This window comes from Siniperca chuatsi, linkage group LG23, assembly GCF_020085105.1.
Source record: "Siniperca chuatsi isolate FFG_IHB_CAS linkage group LG23, ASM2008510v1, whole genome shotgun sequence".
Lineage (NCBI taxonomy): Eukaryota > Metazoa > Chordata > Actinopteri > Centrarchiformes > Sinipercidae > Siniperca > Siniperca chuatsi.
The window spans coordinates 13,348,279-13,372,500 of record NC_058064.1 but is presented as its reverse complement, the minus strand read 5'-3'; the positions used below and the strand labels follow the sequence as shown (position 1 = coordinate 13,372,500).

Below are 24,222 nucleotides of genomic sequence, written 5' to 3'. Positions count from 1 at the left end.
AAATCTAATAGTTTATTTTCACTGTCGCTTTTCCTCTCACTTCCCCATCTTTCTTTCTCTCCTTTTTCACACTGTCTTTTGTCTTGTGCTCCTTTCTTCCCAGGCCCTCCAAGCAGCGAGGCAATTACTCTTGCAGCAGCCAGGCAGTGGCCTGAAATCTCCAAAGAGCCAGGACAAGCAGCGTCCACTGCAGGTAAAGCAGCTCCCCGTCTAATCTCTTAAGTCCATCCATAATACATGCTCCTCCGAAAAGAAGATTTCCTCTGTTCCACAAGTGTGTTTGATTTTCGCAACGCAATCCTCGGACCTGCCATTGGAATCCTAAAGCTGGACGAGCCAGTCCCCAGGAGGCCAAGCATCACATAGACACAAGAAAAACACAACAGAGGCAGATCTCAGAGAGAAAAGTTTCATCCATAGGCCAGCTGTCTATTTTACAGTATACATTTTATATGTCAGTGAGGCTTTTAAAACCGTTTGATGCATATTGTCCAATAATAAATACTTAAAGTATATCCAATGGTTGTATACAAATTTTTTGATCTCTATGCTTTTCTACACTTGATCCATAGTGTAGTTGACACAGGAAGATCCAGAGGTTAGTTATTATTTGAACGACATGTGAGCCTAACTAGTGGGTTACACAGACAGCTAATTTTAACTGCCTGTCATTTCCACCCTTCAACGCTAATTTGCCTTATTGATTCGTAGAGCTGTCCATTTCTGTTGTCAGTGATTTGGAAAAGGTCATACTTGTACACATATGCACACACACACCAACAGCTGCACACTGACACCAAACTCAAACACACATCTATACATTAACACGTTGCCTGCAATCCTATGTCTTGCTGGTGTTAAAGATTTTTCTCACACTAGTGAGTCTTTTCATTCTGCTCATTTAAGTCAACAAGACAGTTAGTTGGTTTTCCTGCCTCAAATTATGTAAGGCCCCTTGACATCTGCTCCATGTTTTTATTATTAGTATTTTTTATTTAATTTATTTTTAGCCGTTTGAAATTGAAGTGTGGGAGTTTGTGCCCTCCACTCGGCTAATAAGTACTATCAAGGAGCAATGGTTTACCTCATTAGGGGCTCTGTGCATTTCATTAATGTCAGGGAAATTGGCGTTAACCTCACTCGTTGATATTTTCACAGAGTCTAACAATGGCGACACCTTCAATTGGAGTCACACCCCTATGTACCTAATTACGTACTGGTGAAGAGATAAGGTTGGCAAAGACTCAGTCATGCTTATGCATTTAAATAATTCTACTCAACCTCATCAAGAGCATTAATATTATCAGTATATTCCCACACAATGGCATGAGAATTATAAACATTTTTATTTGAGTGTATATTTTTTTATCTATTTATCTGTGGGGGTGGGGAGAGAATTGCTCATTAAACAAAAGCTCTCTGTAGCTTATTGTTGGGGTCCATTGCACTTCTTCTATTTGAGGTTCTGTATGCCGAAGTGAATAGATTCAAACAAATGGGATCCTGATCTACAAATGCCTGCATAGTCACCGAGTACAATACATACATGGCAGGAAGAACAATATTGAATGAGAGAAGTGTGGGTGCATGATAACTGTCAGCCCATGTCCAAGCCCCTGCCTCTAATAACACCAGCAGATGGTAAATATTGAATATTTACATTTGCTTACTCCATCCTTGCCTCATGTTGGCGATATGAATCAATATGAATCGGAGAGCCTGCCAATCGGCCTGTCCTCAGCTCTCACTAATCAATCTGTTGATCCAGCCTTTATTAACATCCTCACCTCTTTGATCCAAAAAAAGTCTCCATGCAGATCGTCATGGGAGAGGCACTGCCAACTCTCCCAATGATACACACTAGCATAAACAGGGTTCAGTGCATTCTGCTTCAAGACTATTTTTTACAGTGGGGATGTGCAGCTGTGTGCCCTTAAATCCACCCATTTCAAATGACATTTTAGCTGTAATACTCAATTGTGCAAATATCAGTATAAAGCAGTAGAAACTCTTACTTGATTAAAAAGGCTTGTTTTGTTATCCTTATTGTTCTATTTCTTCCCTGTTGTCAGTAGCAGATTTAAAAAAAAAATTCTTGTCTTGAGGGATGTTACTCAATAAAGCAGCGTTATTTATCTGGATAATGAGGCCACAATGGGTACTATAGTGCAATATTTTATGAGCTTCACAGCTTGATAAGAGTCAGTGGCAATCAGGCTGCATGTTTTCCACCGGAGGAATCACGCGGATTGATCCCCTTGTATGATTAGCCCAGTAGAAAGTGGGAAAAGGATTAATATTACCATGACATCCTGCTTATGGTAGAGATACTGATAAATCCTCTGCCAGTCTTTTTTCCTCTTGTTCTCCCATCTTTGGTATTTAAGAGCGGGAAATGATCCATAGATCATTGCATGTAAATTATTTAGTACACAAGCAACTAAGTGCCTCCGCTTGCAGTTTTAATTACGCGTATTAGCGGCTAAAGGCTCTCGCCTGACTAATTCTATCCGCTCGCTCATCGCTGCTTCTCAGGAGTTGATGATGCGGAGGCAGGCAGCTCTAGCATTCACATGCACACACACACGTGTAAAAAAAAAAAAAAAAAAAAAAAAAAAAAAAAGTTCCACAAACACACATACAAACACACACACACAAGCTGCTTCTCCACATTTGCGTAATGTGACAGGTCTATTATTACACTGTAAGCCCACGGGAGCACTCAATAAACACCTATTTCTCCCTGTAAATCCCCCTGCCTCCGCCATGCTGCTTACACGGCTCTCCCAAGGCACACAACACCCTCTCGTCTCTGCTCCATTCTCCTCTGCTCCTCTCTCCTCTCCTCTGTGGCAATATCCCCCCTCTGAAAGGCATTTATACACTGACATTTGGAATACAAATAAAGAAACGCGGACAAGGAGAGGCGGAGAGGATTACAGTGGCCTATGAATCTGACAGTTGTTTCGCTTGTGCGCACACACACACACGTACGTAATGTATCTACACACAGCCTGCACTCATACACAAACACAAGCACAACGACAGTTACTTAAAGTTTTTACATTGCCAGAAGTGACTTTGTGCAAGTCTTGTTGTTGTCGTGGCTCTATTGATCAGTATTGATAAGGAACAGGGCAGAGCTGGACTTAAAGCAGCTTAACACCTGGTGGGTGAACAGGTTTTGTGCTCCATGTTTGGAGGAATGGCTCACAAGAAATCCCACAAAATAAACTGTAACCGGTGCCAGGTATTTAGGCGACCCAAACACACCCTACTATCTTAACACATCTCCTTCTAACATGTCACCCTCACGGCTCCCATTGTGACACAACCACCACCTCTATATGTCAGGGGGCACATATAAAACAGCCTGAATGACCCCCAAACTGTGTCTCGTGAGTGTGTCAGATGGGGTCTTGACAGTGTGAGGGTACCCCCTGACCCCTCCTCCCAGTAGTTAACGTCCAATTCTTAACCACGCAAAAAAGAGCTTACAAGTGGTGCGACTGCTGCTCTGCCCTTTTCACATTATCAAGCTGTGAATACCTTTTTACAAGACTAATAACATCCGTCCCATCTGTGCAATGCTCCGCTCTAAGTATGAATGAAAATATTTAAGGTTTTATGGTTGGTTTATGGATCGGGAGAGATGTTGGTTTAGCCTTGTTTTCTGTAAATTCTACAGCTTCCCGCCCAGGCCAGTCAGATTGGTTGTGGGCACTGGGCCATCCTAGGAAGTGTCACACTTTTAAAGGTCAGCTCCACACGTTTCACCACTGAGCCAATATCATCTCGATAGCAGCACTCATCTGCTTATTGGCTTTCATCCGGAACACACACAGATGCAGTGAAAAGGGCTGCGACGCTAGACTTAGTATAGGTTAGCTGACTCCAGCGTGCGTGGCTAAAGGATGATAGTTCACATTTACATTTATGAATATCTTCTTATCTTTCCACTGCATCCCCTCTGGTTGGATCTGAAAATAGAGAAAAATTATCACTGAGAAGGGGTGGGGGGGATGGGGAAAATATTATGTTATTCATGAGGAAAACTTCTGTTGACTCTGAGAGAGAAAGAGAAAAAAAACGTCAGCACATTTTAAGTCAAACACCCTTGGTTACTGCTTTTGTAACCAGAAAACAAGATTTTTTTTCCTCACTCCCCATCTCCCTCCCCACCTCTTTTTTCCCTTGCATTTACAACACCTACAGGACAAGATTGCTAAATTGCGAGGACAGAGCAGGTTCATCATTGTGATGCAAAAGAAGTTGAAATGCAACCCCAAGGCGAGGTAGCTGAGTTTGGGGGATCAAGAGAAAGTGAGAGGGAGGGAAGGATAAAAAAAAAAGTAGCTCAGACCTTTGATGTAGCAGCAACAAATTTACCTTGTGACAGAAGATACATGGGTGCAATAAACGAGTTATACCAGCCCTTACACATGCAATCAGATGATTCTGGCCAGGGTGTTAATTGGATCCTAACCGGCAGATCTGATACGCCTGGGCCCCGGTGGTGAGGGGGAAAGCCTTTCCAAGTGATGAACTATAATTCACTGAGCTGCTTGAAGCACTTGTAATTTACTGTGTGTCACTGATGAAGAGGCTGATCCAGTGGAGGCCATATTACCTGCAACATCAGAGGGAAGTGTCCCGTCCCCCCCCTCGCTCTCACTTGTGCTCTCTCTCACTTTCTTTCTATTTCAGCACTCTCCCCTCTCTGCACTTTCTTTTTTAATTCTCTCCCTCTCCCCCTCTATCTGTCACTCCCATTTACTCTTGAAATATGTACACCTGCAGGGAGGCATCAGTCGGGAGTGAACTGTGCCAGTGCCTTTAATGATAAAGGTGTGACAATTTGTACTGATAATGACACAAACAATGTGCACAAGCAATGTGACGCAGCTACAGTGGTGTACACTACATTCGAGAGGCTTAATCAATGACTATCTGCATGTAGAGATAAATCAATATGGAAATTGTGCTAAGCCCGTCCCAATCTCCTCAGGCTTTTTATTAGAGGCTTTTACATGATGGGTCTTTATGTTATGATAAATTGCACTTCCCATGCACGGCTGCCAAACTGCTATGGAAATTGATTTAGGAAAACATTCAGTAATCCACTTAGCTTCACTCCTGACAATCTAGAGTATTGATCTCCCTAAGCTGAAAACACGACATGCATCTGAGCAAGTGTGGCTCACATGCATGCGTGTGTGGTTTTACATAGTAAAAACACATGTGCTTCATGCAGACCACACACTTGAACTTCAGGGTGAGGCACTCACCAGGCCAGCTGCCCCGTAGCCCTGGTGGTCCTCGAGTGGAGAGTCCCAGCTATCAATAATCGTGTGGCCATATTTGGTAGTAATTGGCTAGTAAATGAGCAGTGTCAGCTGAAAGGGAGTCGAGAGGTCAGAAGTCCACAAGCGATGAGGGGGGTCTGACTTTGGGCCTCGCGCCCCCTGGGATGCTCAGGAGATTGAGATGAAATAGGGGACGGGGGGCGGTGGACGGTTTTCTCTCTTTTTCCCCCCGATTTCTTTCGCTCTCTTTCTGCGTGTAAAACGAAGCTAGTGGCTTAATTAGCAGTGACTCTCCCTGCTAAGGATCCACAGTAATTACCGACCAGGACCCTTCCTTTTCTCATTGCATTTATCTTAGCAGTGTCTGTAGCACAGCTCAGTCCCCTGTCTGGTGCTACAGGAACAACCTCTGTCGTTAATAACCGCCTCATGTTCGTTGCCCCCACAATGTTTATGGCCGACATGTAATCACTAGTTCCCCCCTGCTTATTACTGCTAAGTGAATTGTATGGAAGGAAATCGAATAAAAGGAATTCCTCTTTGCTGGACTTTAATTGTTTAAGTTTGAACTCTGATACACCACTTATCTCCTGCTTTAGGTAATTTGGGTTCACTCATAAAAACTCATTGCTGTAAAGATAAAGTGCCACACAGTGGAGTAGGTGTAATTGCTGGAAGAGCATTTGTCCATTGGTCCAGATAGTTTGAGGCAGACAGTTGTGTTAGCCAGCCAGTGAGCAGCATATAGTGGAGATGTGGTGTTTTGCATTTAATGCCAGAATGCCCAGTTAAATCAAACATAACGAGAGACTTGGGTGCAAGCTTTGCCTGGACGAGATACCTGAGCTCTCCGTGGAAGAGCTTGACCTTTTGCGAGGCATTGGAGAGGCTGGTTACAGGCTGCGGGTGTGACAAGTGTGGTGTAATGATCTGCTTGTTCTGGTGAGGGCCCCACCAGTCTTTTCACATCAGGAGCCAATTTAAAGGTCCTTTGTATTGCTCTCCAACATTGAGGGCAAACCACATGGCTTCAAAGTTCATGTCAATACAGCTCATCGTTCGCTTTAAGACAAGGGACATAAACAAATACGGGTTCAAATGGTGAACACAGTTAAAAACAAGCATGTGTCTTACAAATGTCTGCAAAGCAGGGGTTACATTAAAATGACTCGTTCAAAAGTAATTTGCAAACTCCTCTTTTCCATCCAAATTTGCAGTATTAAAAACAGGAGAAGCACCTTTTCTGTTATTAAGATCCCCAGTGGCCACATCAGCAGCTAATTTCAAACAATTTAATAAATCCCATTAATATTTTTTGTGCACGAGTGTTGAAATATATCCTTTTGGATTACAGAGAAACAGAGGCACAGCCCAATTGGATATCATGGCTCTTCTTCTATGAAAGAGAGTCTATTCACGGTGTGTGGATGTTTACGCCACTGCCAGCGTCTCGTAAATGCTCATTAATTTTATCCCTTCGTGGCAAAATCATTTCTAGGAGAGGCAATTCAGCCTCCTGTTCCTTTCAATTCACCGCTCACGTCAATCAAGCCCTCGTGCAGTATCCTGCAAAATGGAGGTGTTATATTCCTGCAATTATCATGTCATATACTCGAAAATGTAAATGAACGTGTGTGTAAAATTAAATTTATGGGTTGTCAGTGAAGAATAAGAACCAGGAGAGCAATTACTTATCTGCTTTCATCTTGGAGCCTCTGATACGTCAAGCAGAAAAGCATGCAGTTAAATGCTGGAATTAGCATTGTGCTGCACTTCACAATGGAAGTGGGCCAGTGCCTTTTCTCCCCTCTCTTTCTTCCTCCTGCCTTTTCTCCCTTTTTCTTCCTCTCTTTTTGTTTGGAGCAGTGGTGAAATGAAGATGATTGTCAACCATTACATCTCTAAAAAGCTAATGAAAGTGTAAAAGGAACTCCCCAATTTCACAACTAGGTTGTTTGCTGTTTTTTTTCTGCTATTCTTTGTTGAAGTCTTGTTTTTCATCGTTGCTGAAATCCTGCATTATTCATTTAAAGGTATCTTGCTATGAATGCTTATGTTTCACCACTTACACAACGAGGAAACAGTGATGCACAATGTAGAATTTATATTTAATTCCACTTTATATATGCATGCGCATACATTTGTGTTAAATCCTACATTTCTAAGCCTGCATCGCTTTTGTGAACCAAAACATCTTTGAGCCAACATCCAATTAATAGTCTTAATGAGTGCATCACTCATGTTGTTTCTCAGCTGCACTCGTCCTATTGTCATGGCATCCAACACAAAACCAGGAGTGACTGCGGGGGTAATTACTTACCTAGCAAATGTACCTTTTAAGGGTTAATAACATTGAAGGTGTAAGCAGAGCATTTGCATAATTACACACGGACTGTTTAATTTGCAACTTTTGACGGCTTTTGTTCAGCACCTCGCTTATTGTGAATGCATTTTCTTTTTGCACTCTTGCATAGAGGAGTCCAGAGAAGAAAAGAGATGTACCACAACATCCTCCTCCTCCTCCTCTTACACCTTAGATGGAGTCCCTTCTCTCTAAGACCCTAATGAACAATGGAGGCAGGATTTGTTTGAATATGAATATGAATGTGCAGCGGGGCTGGCTGGAAGTTGACCTTCAGCTGTGATTTTCAGTTCATCAGGATTAGTCAAGGCGGGCGATCAGGAGCCACTAATGCATAATGACTTCTAAAATGAAAAATGTGTAGTGACCATGCAAATGTCTCGGCTAATCAAAGAGGGGGGAAAACCTGGGGTGGGGGGTGGGCGTTGAGGAGAGGAGAGCTAAACAAGGACGTGTCAAGGCCTGACAGAAAGAGAGAGCGAGAGGAAGAGAGAGACGGAGGGAGGGAGGAGAGACATGCATGGAAAGTAATCAAGGCAGCTTGATTAGCTGGCGATGAGGACAGGGATGTCTTATTGGCCCCTTGACACACCATATAGGCTAGCTACTGTCATGGCAGCTCTATGCCAAACACTGTTGCAATTAGTGTCCGTGAAAGTGTTACTACATATTGATATTTTAATCGTGTTATAGTAGCATAAAGCGTGTCTGTCAAGAATCTTTGTTGACAAGATGTAGCATCCAGCCCTAAAAATGTTACCTTAGTACATCGTTGTGCTAGAAACATCAAACTATTTTGGGTCTAAGCTGATTACATTACATTTTAAAGGTCATAAGGAAGGAAGAGGTGATTTGAGTCCCTTCAATCAGTCAAGTGAAGTGTGTGTGTGTGTGTGTGTGTGTGTGTGTGTAAGTATTATTCAGTCAAGGAGAATCAACTGAACCACTGTGTTGTTGCAGTGTGCTGGATACTAAATCATTCACTCATGTTGATTTTGTTTTCCATAACACTACTGAAAAGTAAACAAAATTTAACTCAGTATTATCTTTTCTCTACAGAAGATGTTCCACTCCATAATATGACTGTTAGCCCACACTCCCCAGTTAGAATGTGTGCACACAATCAAAGACCGAAGAGAAAGATATCTCTTCTCTATTGATCTGCTGCCTCAGAAGTCGCTTGCGCTGCAGTCTTAGAAGAATTTGGCGGAAATGCAGGATATGTATCTTTGTTTTGGTGAAGCTCTTCCACTGCAGTTTGACAGCTCGTATTTTAATGATTATCACCTAAAAATGACATCAATTTTTCAAAATGGCACGTCGGCAGAGAGCAAGAAACAATTGCTTTTGGCTGCTTTTGTGAGAATGTAAAACTTGAAAAACTTGTTCACTGCAGAAGGCATCTAGTAAAAAACAAACAAAATCCCTCCTACAACAGAAGTGTTTATTTATTTTCCTTTTCCCCCCATATTTCCCCCCTTCCAACATAAAAAAATTGCTGAGGGTGAACCCCCAACCTCCCAGCCACGACCCACCACATCATGCTGATGTGTCCACTTCATCAGTGTAGTTTTAATCAACTTTAGAGCTGTGCATTTTCATGCTGTTTCACAATAGCAGCACTGATAGGCATGCTAAAGTGGGGGAGTTCAAGGGTCCTGCTAATTAAGGTCTACGTCTATTTAAATCTCTTACTTTTCCCAGCGGGGTGGAGGCAGAGCAAAATAAGATGAGCAACATAAAGGCACAGCACCCATCTGTCCTTCAGCATCTCCTCTAGGCTGCCGAGCGTCACGGCCATGGGAGGCCTGCTCTCCCTACCTCTCAGTCACCAATTACCACACTCCCAGTAGATCCATGCCAGTAGGCCTGACGCACATCTCTAATGATCTATATTTCCAACTTTATCCTTTTTTACTCATCCCTCCATCCATTTCACTCCTATGCTATCATTGTTTACCCTTCCCTCCTCTCCTTTCTCAATTGTATCATCCACTTTACATCTTATACCTCTCCTTTGCTCTTTTCTGCCTGTTTCTTACATTCTCTCTCTTTTCTGTCTTCTCATTCCGCCCCTTCCTCTCTCATCCTCCCTGTCCAGGTTCCAGTGTCAGTGGCCATGATGAGTCCCCAGGTGATCACGCCGCAACAGATGCAGCAGATCCTCCAGCAGCAGGTTCTCTCCCCCCAGCAGCTCCAGGCCCTGCTCCAGCAGCAGCAGGCTGTAATGCTGCAGCAGGTACACACGCTCACACTTAAATGCATACACCCTTAGACAAACATTCAGGCACAAACACTCTGGCGCATGCAGACACACACACACCTAGATACAGGCCGTGCCCCATCAGCAGCAGGCTGGTAAGCTGTAGATGCACACAAACGCATAGTGATGCGCAAACAGACACCTAGAAGTATACGTGATGGTGGCACACATATACTGACCTGGAGAGACACATACAATCACACTTTATTACTTCATAAAATCTTTATTTAAACCTTAAAACACCCTCATTTGGCATTATGGTCTGATGTGTGTGCAAACATACACAAAAACACATATACGTATACTTATATTTTATATTTATGATTCTTGACCTGTAGTACTTGCCTTATCTTTCTTTGCATTTCTACTGTGTTTATTGTTTTGCACCAAAATACCAAAGCAAATTCCTTGTATGTGTAAACGTACTTGGCAATAAAGCTGATTCTGATATACCCCTACAAACAACCCTGAGTCACTCCTGTGCTCCGGTGTATCGCAGCCACCAGTCGCTAATGCCAATTCACCACAGCCCTGTGTCCTTGACACGCTTACCAAGAGGAATCTGAAATTGATGTACTTGTCGCCTCTAATTAACTGTCTCTAGTGTGTTGCTGGTTCAATTCCCTGACAAGCATCCATCAGGGACTGAGAGAGTAGGGCACAGTTGGGCTGAACACCAGAAGCTGAATGATAGGTGATGGATGATGTAATATTTGGAATCAGCTTGAGAAAGCACACACTTGGCACAGTCTCGTGTCAGAGTTGAAATGCATTTCTCATTCATAGATTTGATTAAGGGAAAGAGAATTGTTTAATTAAGAATGTCAGTCATTCTGATTATTCCTCTTTATTAAGAGCGCTCAGACTTTGGTTTCAGTACAGTGGCGTGCCTTTGCACTGCCTTTTTCACAGCAACTAAAGGCACTTTAATTTTACACTTACATTTTTGTTTTACATATTGTTTGTACAGTACTATAAGGATTTCATGGTTAGTCTTAAAATAGCAAAGTTTATCATCTTGAATGGAATCTGTCATACACAACCTTAAGCATCTGTAAATCAACAGGAATCACAGAGTCAAAACCTGTCTTCAGTCAGCATGGAGTGAAGATCTATTGTTGATTTATGTTGATTAAGTGACTACAGCAAGGAATAGACTGGAATAGATGGAATAGACTACAAAACATGTTGCAATTGCTCCAAGGGCTCCCATTCATTTTTAATATTAATGTCTGTGAAATCATGTGGATATTTTCTATGGCAGTTAGCAGAGAACTGGACCATGCATTCCACTGGCCTGCTTCATGGACTTGTCTTCCAGGCCAAAAAGCCATCTGAAGATTACATGAAATAAAACTAAAATCATCATCTAAATAGCTGTCACAGTGTGTGTGTTAAAGGAATCAGTTCAATGTAGGGAACCTGTTCCTGACAGGGTTTATTCTGTTTATTTCAGCTACTCCGAAGGAAGCCAGTGCACTCTGGCTGCCAAATGCGTAGTTAATATGATGAATTGTTGCCCCCTGCAGAACTGTGGGACTATTAAAAGTCCATATGGAGAGGACTGTGAAAGACAGTTAGGATACAAATGCCAAAAACAGTAGAAACTTTTATTTTAATGTGTAACAGTTTCTGCATAACCAACATGTGAGATACAGCTGAAGAAGTGCTGGCAAGATTAAGAGAAAATGTCTAGTTAATTGTAGTTGATCTACTTTGAGGGGTTTTGCAAGTAAATTAATTTGAATTAGTTGTACATCAGTTATCATTTAGACCACTGAAAACAAATCAAATAGATCTTTATAGCCTATGAATACAGCATCCCTATTTAAGGTTATATATGAGACAATGTAGAGATGTGTCCGTAGACAAACATGTATTTACTCACTCTTATCCTGTGTGTGTGTGTGTGTGTGTGTACAGCAACACCTGCAGGAGTTTTATAAGAAACAACAGGAGCAGCTTCATCTGCAGCTTCTCCAACAGCAACACCCTGGCAAACAGGTTAAAGAGGTAGGTGCACCACATGCACACACTCACACTTGATACCTGCGATTATTCTACACAGTTGATGATTAAAAAAGGAAAGTCTTAAATAAGTACAAATGAGGGAACATATGATTGTAAATACATGTTTAAAGTGAAGTCTGTAAATCCATTCTCATTCTTGCACTTTTCAGATGACAGATTTCTTGTTTTGTAATTGAACAAAATCAACTGGTTCATTTGTTATTGGTAATAAGATGAACCCCCAAACACACACACACACACACACACACAAACACACCACGCCAACTATACTTTTGCAACGGTTCCTGCTACCTTCACACAGTAGGGAGAGGCGCTGACTCCATTAATAAACTGTTTCAAGTGACGTTCACACATACTATGCATGCACAAATACTGACACACACTCAGTGATTTATAGAAAGGAGACCAGAGACAAAGGTTCCTGGGTCCATCTCGTTAATGAACTGTTTCTGTGGGCGTACAAACACATGCAAACACACGCACCGCCGCTAAAGTTACACTGTACGATGCTCATAAATCACAATGACAGGCAGCCGGTCGACAGACATGGCTCTGTCTCGTTCTCTTTGGCTATCATAGAAGAGGAGATGAGCATGACAGCCTTAGCCACATTTGCGTAGCCGTGTTGGAGTGTCACACGGCGCTGAACCCTGAGAGGCAGTCCAGGGCCACATCCAAGCAATACTGCATGCGTCGAAGCAGTTAAATTGATCAGAAAAAAAGGTATCACATAAACACACACACACTCTCGTCTTTCTTTTTTCTTTCTCTCTCTGTGTTGCACCTCTCGCTGTCTCCTCAAGCAGCCCATTATGCTGCCCCTACAGGAAGCCGCAACTGACCTCCCGGCGGCTTTGTTTCTGTTTGGATTTGTGAATAGAGTTTTTCAGGGGCCCCGCCATCAAATATGGAATAGAAATTGCTGCCTTATTTCTCTTGGGGGCGGAGGGTGTGTACAAACGGCCTCCCTCCATCACTCCATTATGCAGCCTGTTTTCCAGTGAGCGCATCACAAGTTTTACTCCCCATCCCTCCACCTCCATGCCTCCATGCCTCCATGCTGTATGCACATACACATGTATGTGCAGAGGAGAGGAGAAAAGCTGAAAAACATCAAAATCACGGTTAAAACATTACCTGCATGCATCCCCTCTTTTGACATGACAGACTAGAAAGACTGAATATATTCCATCAAATCTAATATTGTGCACTTATAGTCAGTTATTACCTGACTTTCTGTGTGTTTCATAATTTAGTAATAGGCATTTATGATATTCCAGCGTCTCTCCCTAAAATTCACTTCCTCTCGGACTTGTTTTGCCGCGGTGACTGAGTTTGATGTTTTTCGTTTTGTTGTTGTTTTTTGTTGTTGTTTTGCACAGGGCTTACGCAATCGCCTGTCTGGCCCAGCAATAAACAACTCTGTGAGGCAGCGAGGGGGTGGAAGGGGGGGAGGCAGGCAATGTGCATGTGTGTGTGTGTTTGCACTTGTGTCTATGCATTCACACGCACGTGATGCTGTAAATCTCTCATTCTCCCAGCTCCCTCTGGCCACATAAGCAGTAACAGACCATCAGTGAAAGCGACACAATTAACTATCAGGGGTGGTGGAGGGGGTTGTGGGATGGGGGATTATACCAAAGGCTTAGTATCATACACAATCACAAGCCACATACACTGACAGGCTTGAGAGCTGGTGTATCAGCACAGCTTTGTGTCTGTTTGTGTGTGTGTGTGTGTGTGTGCTCACAGACATGAACACACACAAAGAGAGGAGAAGGCAACAGCACTGTGGTACAGCCCAAAAAACAGGAGGGAAGACTAAGTGAGCGCAGAGAGACAGAAGAAGAGGCAGAGAGGTATAGCTAAGGTCACGGCAGAGGCGAGTGAGTGCAGACTCTCCACACACACAGCACAAACACCGCTCAGTCTTCTCTCCCTCTCTCTCAGTTGTTAATTCGTCTGTAATTTTCCCTCCCTCCTCTCCTCTCCTCTCCTCTCCTCTCTTGCTCCTCTCCTCCTCCTCTCTATAGCAACAGCAGCAGCAGCAGCAGCAGCAGCAGCTGGCCGCCCAGCAGCTCGTCTTCCAGCAGCAGCTCCTGCAGATGCAGCAGCTCCAGCAGCAGCAGCACCTGCTCAACATGCAGCGGCAGGGCCTGCTCTCGCTGCCCGGGCCCGCTCCCGGTCAAGCCGCCCTGCCCGGACAAACCCTGCCCCAGCCAGGTAAGAGGAGGAGGACCGGAGGAGGGGGGAAAGAGGAGAGGCAGTGGGAGGAAGAGGGAGAAGGGAATGCAGTCGTGTTGATCTCGAGCACGTGACTTGCAACAGTGGTGGTCACATGCTTCCTGTGTTTTGTCTGCAGGTGTTAACTGTCTGCTTTTGTCACTGTCATTGTCCCTTCCTGCTGTTAGATTTCCATCGTACATCTCCAAGCCCATCTGTCCCACTCCTCTTCTGTCTTTCCATCCTGCTTGTCTTTTGTTTCTCTCATTGGTATGCACCTGTGTCCCCCCCCCCTGTATTATCTCTTAAGTATGTCTGTCTGTCTGCCTTCCCCTCATTGGTATGCTCTTCTGCCATCCACTTTGTCCCTCACTCTCCACATGAGCATTTTGTTTAGTCTTCCATTCTTTCTCTTTCTCTCTCTTCTTGTCTGATTGTGGCTCTCTGTGTCTACCTCTTTTCTCTCTCAGCTCTGCTCTGCCTATGTTTGTGTTTGTTGTTTTTCCATCTCTGTTTCTATTCCCCCGCTCCCCAACCTCCCCTCCTTCCTTCCCCGGTTGTTGTTGTTGTTGTTGTTGTTGTTTACTGCCTTCACTGAGAGCCAGGGAGAGGAGAAAGAGAAGAATAAAAGGACAGAGCGAGAGAGGAGAGCAGGCTCCATTTTCTTCTACTGAGCCAAGTAAACACCTATGTTTGTTGTTTATCACCAAAATGGCGGAGACAAAAAACAACAGGCAGAGAGATGTAAGAAAGAAATCAAAGGAGTGAATATTGCCTAATTAGTTGCCAAGCTCAAAACAAGCAGTGGACAAAGCTTGTTTACCTCAGATGGAACATGCACACATTCACTGTAATCAATGTTTTATAGTTCTTCCTAATTGAAAACACACAAATCTTTGAGACTTGATAAGTACAGTATGAGTTCAAACTCAGGTCTGCAGTGAAGCAGCACAGGATGATAGTCACTCACTGAGGGGAAGGCCTTGAGTCATGCAGCTTTATACAACTTTTCTGGCTGTTGAATAAAGTTCACATTATGGCTTCAGCTTTTGTCTCACACTGGATACTAGGGTTTGCATTTAGTTGAGCAGCCGTATTGACACAATATACTGTATACATTAAGTTGAATTGTCACTTCCTCCTTCTCTTTCTTTCCCTGCTCTCCTTTCTGTCTTTGTTTCCCTGTCTTTTCTCTTTTTTCTCTCCCTCTTGATTTCTCTAGCTGGCCTGAGCCCCGCAGAGCTCCAGCAGTTGTGGAAGGATGTGACCGGAGGCGGCGGTCATGGCATGGAGGACAACGGCATCAAACACAACAGCAGTGGCACTGGCAACGGCGGGGGTGGCGGCGGTTTAGACCTCTCCACCAACAACTCTTCTTCAACTACCTCCTCCTCCAATCCCGCCAAAGCATCGCCGCCCATCTCTCACCATTCCATCGCCAACGGACAGTCCCCCGTCCTCAACCACAGAAGAGAGAGGGAAAGGGAACGGGAAAGGGAGCGAGAGAGGTAAAAGAATTGAAATGACATCCACCCACCTTTTTGATATAGCACCACGGGAAAAGGCAGAGAAGATGAAAAGTTTACAGTGGCATGTTTGCTACCCGTCACACAAGCTTGTTGTTTTTGTGCCATGATTCAATGTAGGAACACATCAGAACTTTGCACTCCCATCCTGAGTATTTGTCCTCGTTTAAAATAACAGCATTGTTACAACAGGGAAACATGATGTTTTGTTTATTTGTTCAATAGTTTATTAGTGTCTTGGTAATATTCAAAAAATAAGAGCCTTGTTCTCCCAGGGGACCACGTGTGCCACTGAACGCACTTAGCTTGCACACAGATATCAAAAGCAGGGAGAGGAAGCCATGCAGGCAAGCACTCTTACAACAAGCCTCTCTGGCAGGCAAGACAAGGTAACCTCCTTGTACATTAAGTATTTAGTGCTTTCTCTCTTTTTTTCTCTTTTGAAAATTACCTTCCTTGCTTGCTTGTCATGTAAACAGAATACATGATGCCTTGAGTGGCGTTTCCAAGATGTTTATCCTTGTGATGGCGTCTTTTATAAATGCACCCAGCACCAAAACACTGACTGTTCACGTATCTGCCTATCTGGCCCATGCATTATTCAAAGGCTTTTCTTGGGCGATATTATAATAAGGACTTAGGGTAACAATGTGTGTGTATGTCTGTGTGGATGCTTGGTAGAGACTCACACTGGAGGTGGAAGTGCTGTGTAATTGGTTTAAAGTAGATGCTATCTCTCCAGTAGTACTAAAAGGAGGCTTGAAAAAGATACCGTTAGAAGACAGACTGAGAGAAAGAGAGAGGTAGGGAGGGAATGAGAAGAGAAGGAATAAAGGAAAAAAAATACTTTTTATCTGCCTGTGTCCCGAGGGGTGTGTGGTGTCTCATAATGATCGAACAAGGAGTATTGTCAGGAGCACTGCTTACTAACATGCCACGGATCGATGTGGGGAAAGCCCCTCTGTAAAACACAGTGTGAGCTCTGCCAGCACTAACACACACACACACACACACACACACACACATATTCATGGGCCACACACATAGGCATGCATGCACATAGTCATCGACCACACACATGCATGCACAGGCATAACCTACATGCAGACAAACACACATGTACGCAATGCACCCCGTTCACATTTTCACACAGAGACAGACGCACACACCGGTGCCAAGCCTAAAGGTTAAACTGTCATCTTTAATAGGATGTGCTGTCTAGGCAGGGTCGTAACTTATTTGGGTGCCATTTGAAAAACGCCAGAGCACCCCTGCTCCCCTTGTCCTCAAAGAACATAAGTTACACAGAGTATTAATCTCCTGATGAAAATTATATGGCTGTCTGGATTTTTAATGTTTACTTGAAAGTGTCCACCCCTCCTCCCCTTAATAGCTTTACAAGATGGGTTGGTGGCTGCGGTGGAGACAAAGCTACAGCTCACTCTAGATTTCCATTGGGGGATGTTAGCTGAACTCACGCATTAGTCTACTCTGTCTCTATGTAGTTGCATATTGTGATTATTTAGATTGACTGGAGATGAATAGTTAGTTTTCTCTCTTTTTTTTTTTTTTTTTTTTTTTTTTTTTTTTTGCTCTATCTTCAGTTCACTACATGAAGAAAGTGGAGGGACCCACCCCCTGTACGGTCATGGTGTGTGTAAGTGGCCCGGCTGTGAGAACATCTGCGAGGACTTCGGACAGTTTTTGAAGTAAGAACGTGCTCTATGACATAGATGTTAAACCTCACCTCTCCCTGTTAACACCATGTGGGATATAGTGTGTCCGTACAAGAAGCTAATATCTATTTTATTCAGAAACACACAAAAGTTACCCCCTACACCACAGCACCTCCTTTCTGTGGGTATAGAGGGGCCTAACAAAGAAAACATCACTGCCTTTCAAAGAGCACATTTTGACCTTCCAGACAGCCAGTTGACAGGGTTCAGCTTTAGCAGCACAGGATTCAAACCAACTCTGATCCATAACAAATCTCCTTCCTGGCGTGGAAGGGCCTGATAGGTTTGTGAAAAAGCGTCAAAAGCTAATGGCAACTCGCACGGCCGCACACTTACCTCCACAACAAAAGGCCCCCATTCACTGTTGTCATGGTGCAGGCGCCAGAGCGAATGAACTCTTCATGCTCCATCAACAATTTAGTTAATTAGCTCATTTGTAATTGGCCGGCTTTGTTGCCAGGATGTTAGTGGGGGGACATCAAAGGAAGAAGGTGTTTGCAGCACTGCCGATTACAGGTTATCACATTGCCACTCTCCTTCCTCTCTCTCTTGCTCTCTCCCACTTACTCTCTCTCTCTCTCTCTCTCTCTCTCTCTCACTATCACTCTTTCCCTAGCTCCCTGCTCTCACACAGAGAAGAAAAGAAAGGGAAAGCTTTAATTTGAATATTCTAATTAGATTTGTAATTAACTGTGAAATAACGATCTGGCGAGTGTTTTTCACGGGCTGTAAATGTCCATGTGAATTCGCATAAACTCTTGAAATCAGGACATTGTTCCGGCGTATTTTCCAAATTATGCATTTCTCTACAGTAGTGACTGTAATAAGTTGCAGAAAGCTAAGAAATTTACCGATACAAGAAACTAGTCCACCCATGGGGAGCTGCTATAGGATTTAGGTCAGGCTTTTACTAATTCTACAGCAGCTTGTGAATTAAAGCTAAAAGGTGTATCTGTGAAATTAAATGACTAAAAAACACAGTGTTTACCAGTCTTTGAAAGACATAGCCAGACATGACATTAAGCTGGATTTTCACACTCTATCAACGCATACAATACACTCAAAGGAACCATAATTGACAGCGATGGATTTAAGTGAATCGGAGGTGAATATTTATTACGTTATTATTATAAAGTATAGCCTGACAAGTGTGTTTGCTTATCCCCTGTGGAAAATGTGCCACATACATGTCAATATCAGTTTTCTACAGCAGACACCGCACATCCGTAGGCATCATCTAGTATAAGTTTAGAAGCCATGCTTATGAAAAGCCAGTTTGCTGTGTGCAATGCGTTGTCCAACGTGGGCTACAATCTCTTCTACCAGGTAGAAGAGTTTGCCTTGCAGCTTGGGAACAAATGTGTGTGTGAGAAGGCATGCCTGTATCGGATTAGCAGGTTTCCTGATATCTTGTCCTATCACCTCAGTACACTTACTTAAAGAAGACATCAGTCTATCCCTCTGCACTGTACGCTCTGTTCACACACAAACAAAACCTAAGTCTGTGTGCTCTATGGATACTGTGTCTAGGTAGCTTAGCTGGTTATTTGGGTGAGGGGCAGATGCACTGTATAAAGCTATATGTACCTGTGAATCCGTTAAGCTGGTAAGCCAATGCAAAAGGATGCATGGTTGTAAAGACAAACTGAGAGAGAAAACAGGTAGATTTCAAACTTGAAAGTGAGAACACAGGTTGGCAGACAGTTTTGTAAGAACGCTTGCCAGAACATTGGCTGCTACAAAACAGAACAGTGTCTTGGTTATGCCCCCCCCACACACACACACATCCCTGCAAGTCAGAGGCTGGCTCTATACTGTAACCCAGCCAGCACATGAAAACAGGCACCAACAAAGAAGGCAGACTCGTCATCAGAACAAAGATGGCTGCTCGGTGGCGTGCCTTGGAGCAGTGATTGTCGGTGTCAGAGGGAGTCCTTTTATGTTTCCGGAGATGCCAGTCGGCTACACACACACACACGATGTGCACATGCACACACACAGGCACAGTTTAAACGGGGTTACATAAAGCGGGTGTCAGATTTAGATGACAGTTTAGATTGTGGTAGTTGGGTGTGGGTTACGTGTGCGGGGAGGCGGGGTGCAAGTCAAACTGGCGTCTCCTAGCTCTCTGCAGGAGCTCAGCTCAGTGGCGGTGACACGTTTAGTCATCTATTGTTTTGTTGCATGAAGAAACTTGTCAAGATCAGCATTTAATAGCTCTTCAGTGTGCTTTTAAGTGTTCTCACCTGGAAAAGGTAGCCGTGAGGTGGCTGGCACCCTGAATTAGCTCTCTGAAGTTCAAAATGAAATAATATTACTGGGGATGTTTCTTGAGTGGTGGGTGTTGGGGTTTGTGTGTGTGTGTGTGTGTATTTGTGTTAGTTACACGAGAAAGAGAGAGAAACATTAATGCTATTAGCGCATGCGCTGGAGCTATTTTTGTGGGGAGCCTTCATGGTAAACACAAGTAGTAGAAAATGCAATTAATGCTTGAACATTTAGCCACTTTACATGTGTCATTTGTATAGTTAGAAATCCATATTTGTCTGTACAAAACCTTGTTCTTACATACTGCGGTTTTTGTATAGACCACTACACTTGCTGATTTAAATCACCCCTGATTTCACAGTTCTCTCAGCTTAAAGAAACCCCAACAACTTGATTATCATAGCCAGTCTGATGTTCTTCAATATATACACGTCTTGTCCCCCCCCCCCAAACTGGCCTTTCACCTCATATATCAATGTCCTCCCACCTCAATAAGATCAAGTCTATCTACACATAAACAGATACTTGCTCCCACCACGCACACACACTTAACTCTTCTACACTCTGTCACCACTCGGCTCTCCTTATTACTGGCAAGAAGGCAGGCTCCATGTTAAAATGGCAAGCTCAGCCGCTAACCTGAAAGTTGGTGTCTGTAACCCACTGCTAATTAAACCCACAAGGCAGCAGCCAAGTGTCTTCGTCTCTATATAATGTACACACACACACACACATACACACACTATGGAGGCAGGCAGACAGGCCCCTGGCCCCTGGATAGCTGAGCTCCCCTCTACCCTTCCACATCTCTGCTGCACTATGACAAGACCTTTTAAAACGGAGGGCATTACTTACCCACCACCACCATGGGGAGAGTGTCTGTGTGTATGTATATATGTGCTTGTTTATGCATGCTAGTAGGTGTGCAGTACATGTGTAGTTACATATGGCTGTGTGTATGCTTCTTCTCTTTGTATATGTGTGTATACATTAGTTAGAGGGCCTAACTTGCTGTTCTCTGCTGGGCCTTTTGTAGCCCCTGATAATACACACAAACAATTAGCAGAAGTGTATCATCCATATATGCTGGCTTGAGTAGATTTATTATTGGGCCCTTAGTGGAAGTTGATGGCCTATACATATTCATATACACAGCTGTGGGGAAAAACCTTTGAGATGTCTTGTTCCCTTCTCTTTAAGAGAAGAGAGAAACTGCAGTATTCATTGAAAAAGAAATCTTTATCTGGGGGTTGAAAAAAAAATGGCTGTGTCTCACCTCTCCCTCCCCCTCACCCTCTATTTATCAGTCTCTTTGTCTCTTTATTTGCTCTGATTTCTCTACCTTTGCTACATCTCTCAATCTCAATCTCCATCTCCATCCTTTCTTCCCTGTTCTCACAAGGCCTTCATCACATGAGTAATTCCCTCTTCAAGGCAGAAATCAATGTTCCTCTAAAATGAGGCATGAACAGTCAACATAAAGAGTAGCCAGCCAGGCCTGACAGTGAGACACGTATCCTCCACCTCTCTAGGTTTAAAAGATTACACCTGGATGCTACAATTAAGATGAGTCGCTCTGACTCTTATTTTTCTGTTTCTATTTCCTCCTAATGTTGTTCTCTCATTTTCACCTACAAATTATTTAGATTTGTTTATAATTAGAGGCAACCAAAAGACAGCAAAGATCAGAGCTACAGTGTAATGACAATTTTCTTATGAATACAGAAAAAGAGAAGGGCTTGGAAGGAGATGAAATAAGAGTAAAGGGATTTTCATGTAATTAGAGAAGACAGTTTATAGCTCAGAGAGGAGAGAAAGACAAAGTGCTTTTTTGCTCACATCTCAGTAAAAAAGGTATTCTTTCATTATTGTTTTCTGTCCACCCGTTTGTGCCCCCCCCCCCTTTTGTCTTTGTGTGGCATTATTAATGCAGAGTAGGACATGCTGCCATTTGAATATTTCATAAATGCATGTAGTAATCTGCCTGTAATCGCCTTGCTAACTGGCCAGTGGTGGAAGGTGTGTATGTGTAAGAAAATAACTGGCTGGAGGGCATTCGAGCGGCCTTAGCACAATCGCACGCAAACACACACACACATTGACGAAATAAAAGAAAAACAAGCTGCTTGTCGATGAGAGGCAAACTTAATAAAGATTTTCCCCCCTCTCTTTTTTTGTAATGAGGTATCTTCAGGGACAGCGAGCAGCCTGCTCTGTGCTTTTGAAGCAGCTGTAATTCATGACACACGCCATACATCAAGTGCATAAGATAGCATTATGGGCAGTGAAATGAAAAGGGTATTTGCAACATTAGTTCCCTCATCCTGCGAGGGACATGATTAAATGATTAATGTAATGCCCCCTTTTTGCATGCGCATTCTGAAACAGCAATTAGGCACAGGGCTGGAGAAATCCACCAGTTCGTCCCTCCCCTCTCTGCGGTTATCCTTCATCCATCCCACTCCCCACCCCTCCTTTTTTTAATGCTACCTCATTCTTGATTTATAATGAAAAATTTCTGAGCATTAGACCTGAAATGGTTACAAAAGTATAAGCAGGGATGAGATGGAATGGTTTTAAATGTGCGAAGTGTAATTGAAAGGTACAGAGCTATTGTGATTACAAATGTTCTATTCAGCTTTTGATTGGCAGGCCAAGAGAAACCGGCTCAGTGAGCGCTTGTTTTGCACATTGCAGATAAACAAGAAGTTAGGGGTTTGGGAGAGAATACAGGAATATATGGTGGGAGTGTGTATTTATGTGTGTTTGTGTATCATTGTGTGTGTGTGTGTGTGTGTGTGTGTGTGTGTGTGTGTGTGTGTGTGTGCACTTTTTGTGTACCAATCAGTGTTTGTGCAAGTTCGTGATAATGTATGTGAGTGTGTGTGTGTGTGTGTGTGTGTGTGTGTGAGTGTGTGTATGTGTGTGTGTGTGTGTGTGTGTGTGTGTGTGTGTGTGTGTGTGTGTTAGATAAAGTGAAAGCCAGAGAGAGAGATTTTGTACTCCCTCTAATGCACTGGAGGCAGTGCTGTAAATGATCATTGAAGGGTCTGCAAGCTAACCTATAATTACTGGAGATAAAGTGGCAGCTCTGGCATTTCATAAGCATGCCTCCTCAAAGCTTGCTTTGTGAGTTTGTCACCAATGATCATTTAGATAGAGGCTCATTACCCTGCATCACAACACTTTAGAAACCCCTTTTTGCCACCATATTTGTGTGTGTGTATGTCTGCGTATGTGTGCTTTACCAGGAATAAAGGTCTATCTTAATGGTGAGGCTCTTTTGTGTCCTACAGACGAAATCCAATGAAGACAAAAACCCTCATTGACTGTTATGGCTGTCTGGCTGCCTTTTTCTTCTAATGAGGCGAACACACCAGATACATTTAATATGTCTGCTGCTGGATAATGCACCTTCAGTTGAAGAGCTGCTTTTGTGTGTCAAATGTTGCTGGTGTTAAATTGTGTGTATTGTTTTCGGTAAACGAAGTAGACAAAGCCGTTCTGCTGGGCTAGCATCTTTTATTCTCTGCAGAAAGCAGCGCTCAGGGTGGCACTGAAGTTAGCCATCTAAACTGACGCAGGCCTATTGTCATGTTAAACATAGCACCACACACCGTCATGTTACTTCTAATTACCTCATTTCAGAGTGGAACAATGGTTCCTAAGAGGATCCTATAGATAATTGTCCCAGTATAGAAATATTATCATTAAAATGAAACAGTGGTGAAGTTGATACTGTAATTATCATCCTCCACAATTTTGATCATGGTGAAAATGAATATAATTTGCTATCTTCTGCTAGCTTTGACATATTTGATAGATTTTAAAGTTGGTGTGTAACATCTCTCTCTGTCTATCTGTCTGTCTATCTGTCTGTCCCTCCCTCCCTCCACCTCCAGGCACCTAAACAGTGAACATGCCCTCGACGATCGGAGCACAGCCCAGTGTAGAGTCCAAATGCAAGTCGTACAGCAGCTGGAAATACAAGTAAGTTTTCTTCCAGGTAATAAAGAGCAAAAACACACCTCAGTGCAGAGTTGGAACAAAGCTGTATGTATTGTAAATGTTTTACCATTGTCACATTTTACTATAGTGAACTAATTTCTCATTGAAGTCACTAATCATCCAGCCAAAACTTTATTTTTTGAAAGTTGTGTGAGCGACAGAAAGGCCATATTGTGGTCTGCTTAATACTTCCAGACAAGCAGGACCTGCTGAATTCAACAAAGCCACTAAACAAAGGAATCCTCAAGCCTTACAACGAAAGCCATTATGGCTGTTTTAATTGAATTAAGCGTGTGCTTTATTTTCTCTGCTTTCTTTTTTTCCTCTTTTTCTTTCCAATTAATAGCGAGCGCATCTCTCCCGGTCTGCTGTGTTAATTAACTGCACTTTGCACCTGAAGAAAGCTCAAAAGGAGGGAACTATTTTCAGTAGGTGGAGCGTGACCTTATTAAGAAGTCATGCTGGCTAGATAATGAGAGCGCTGATTGAGCAACATTAT

The 24,222-nt window shown here is 43.2% G+C and overlaps 1 protein-coding gene across 7 annotated transcripts in view; it reads left to right on the top strand.

Moving 5' to 3' along the window:
* The window catches only part of foxp2 (forkhead box P2), a 104,369-nt gene that overhangs the window by 60,072 nt on the left and 20,075 nt on the right, over nt 1–24,222 (top strand). For 6 of the 7 annotated variants that reach the window (XM_044185870.1, XM_044185868.1, XM_044185872.1 and 3 more), the window contains 7 exons: nt 104–193; nt 9,770–9,907; nt 11,855–11,944; nt 13,996–14,185; nt 15,408–15,693; nt 17,316–17,420; nt 23,618–23,705. In XM_044185870.1, the coding sequence (XP_044041805.1) occupies nt 104–193; nt 9,770–9,907; nt 11,855–11,944; nt 13,996–14,185; nt 15,408–15,693; nt 17,316–17,420; nt 23,618–23,705 (987 nt within the window). The remainder of the gene's footprint in view (nt 1–103; nt 194–9,769; nt 9,908–11,854; nt 11,945–13,995; nt 14,186–15,407; nt 15,694–17,315; nt 17,421–23,617; nt 23,706–24,222) is intronic. The other variant, XM_044185871.1, reaches the window with a different exon arrangement.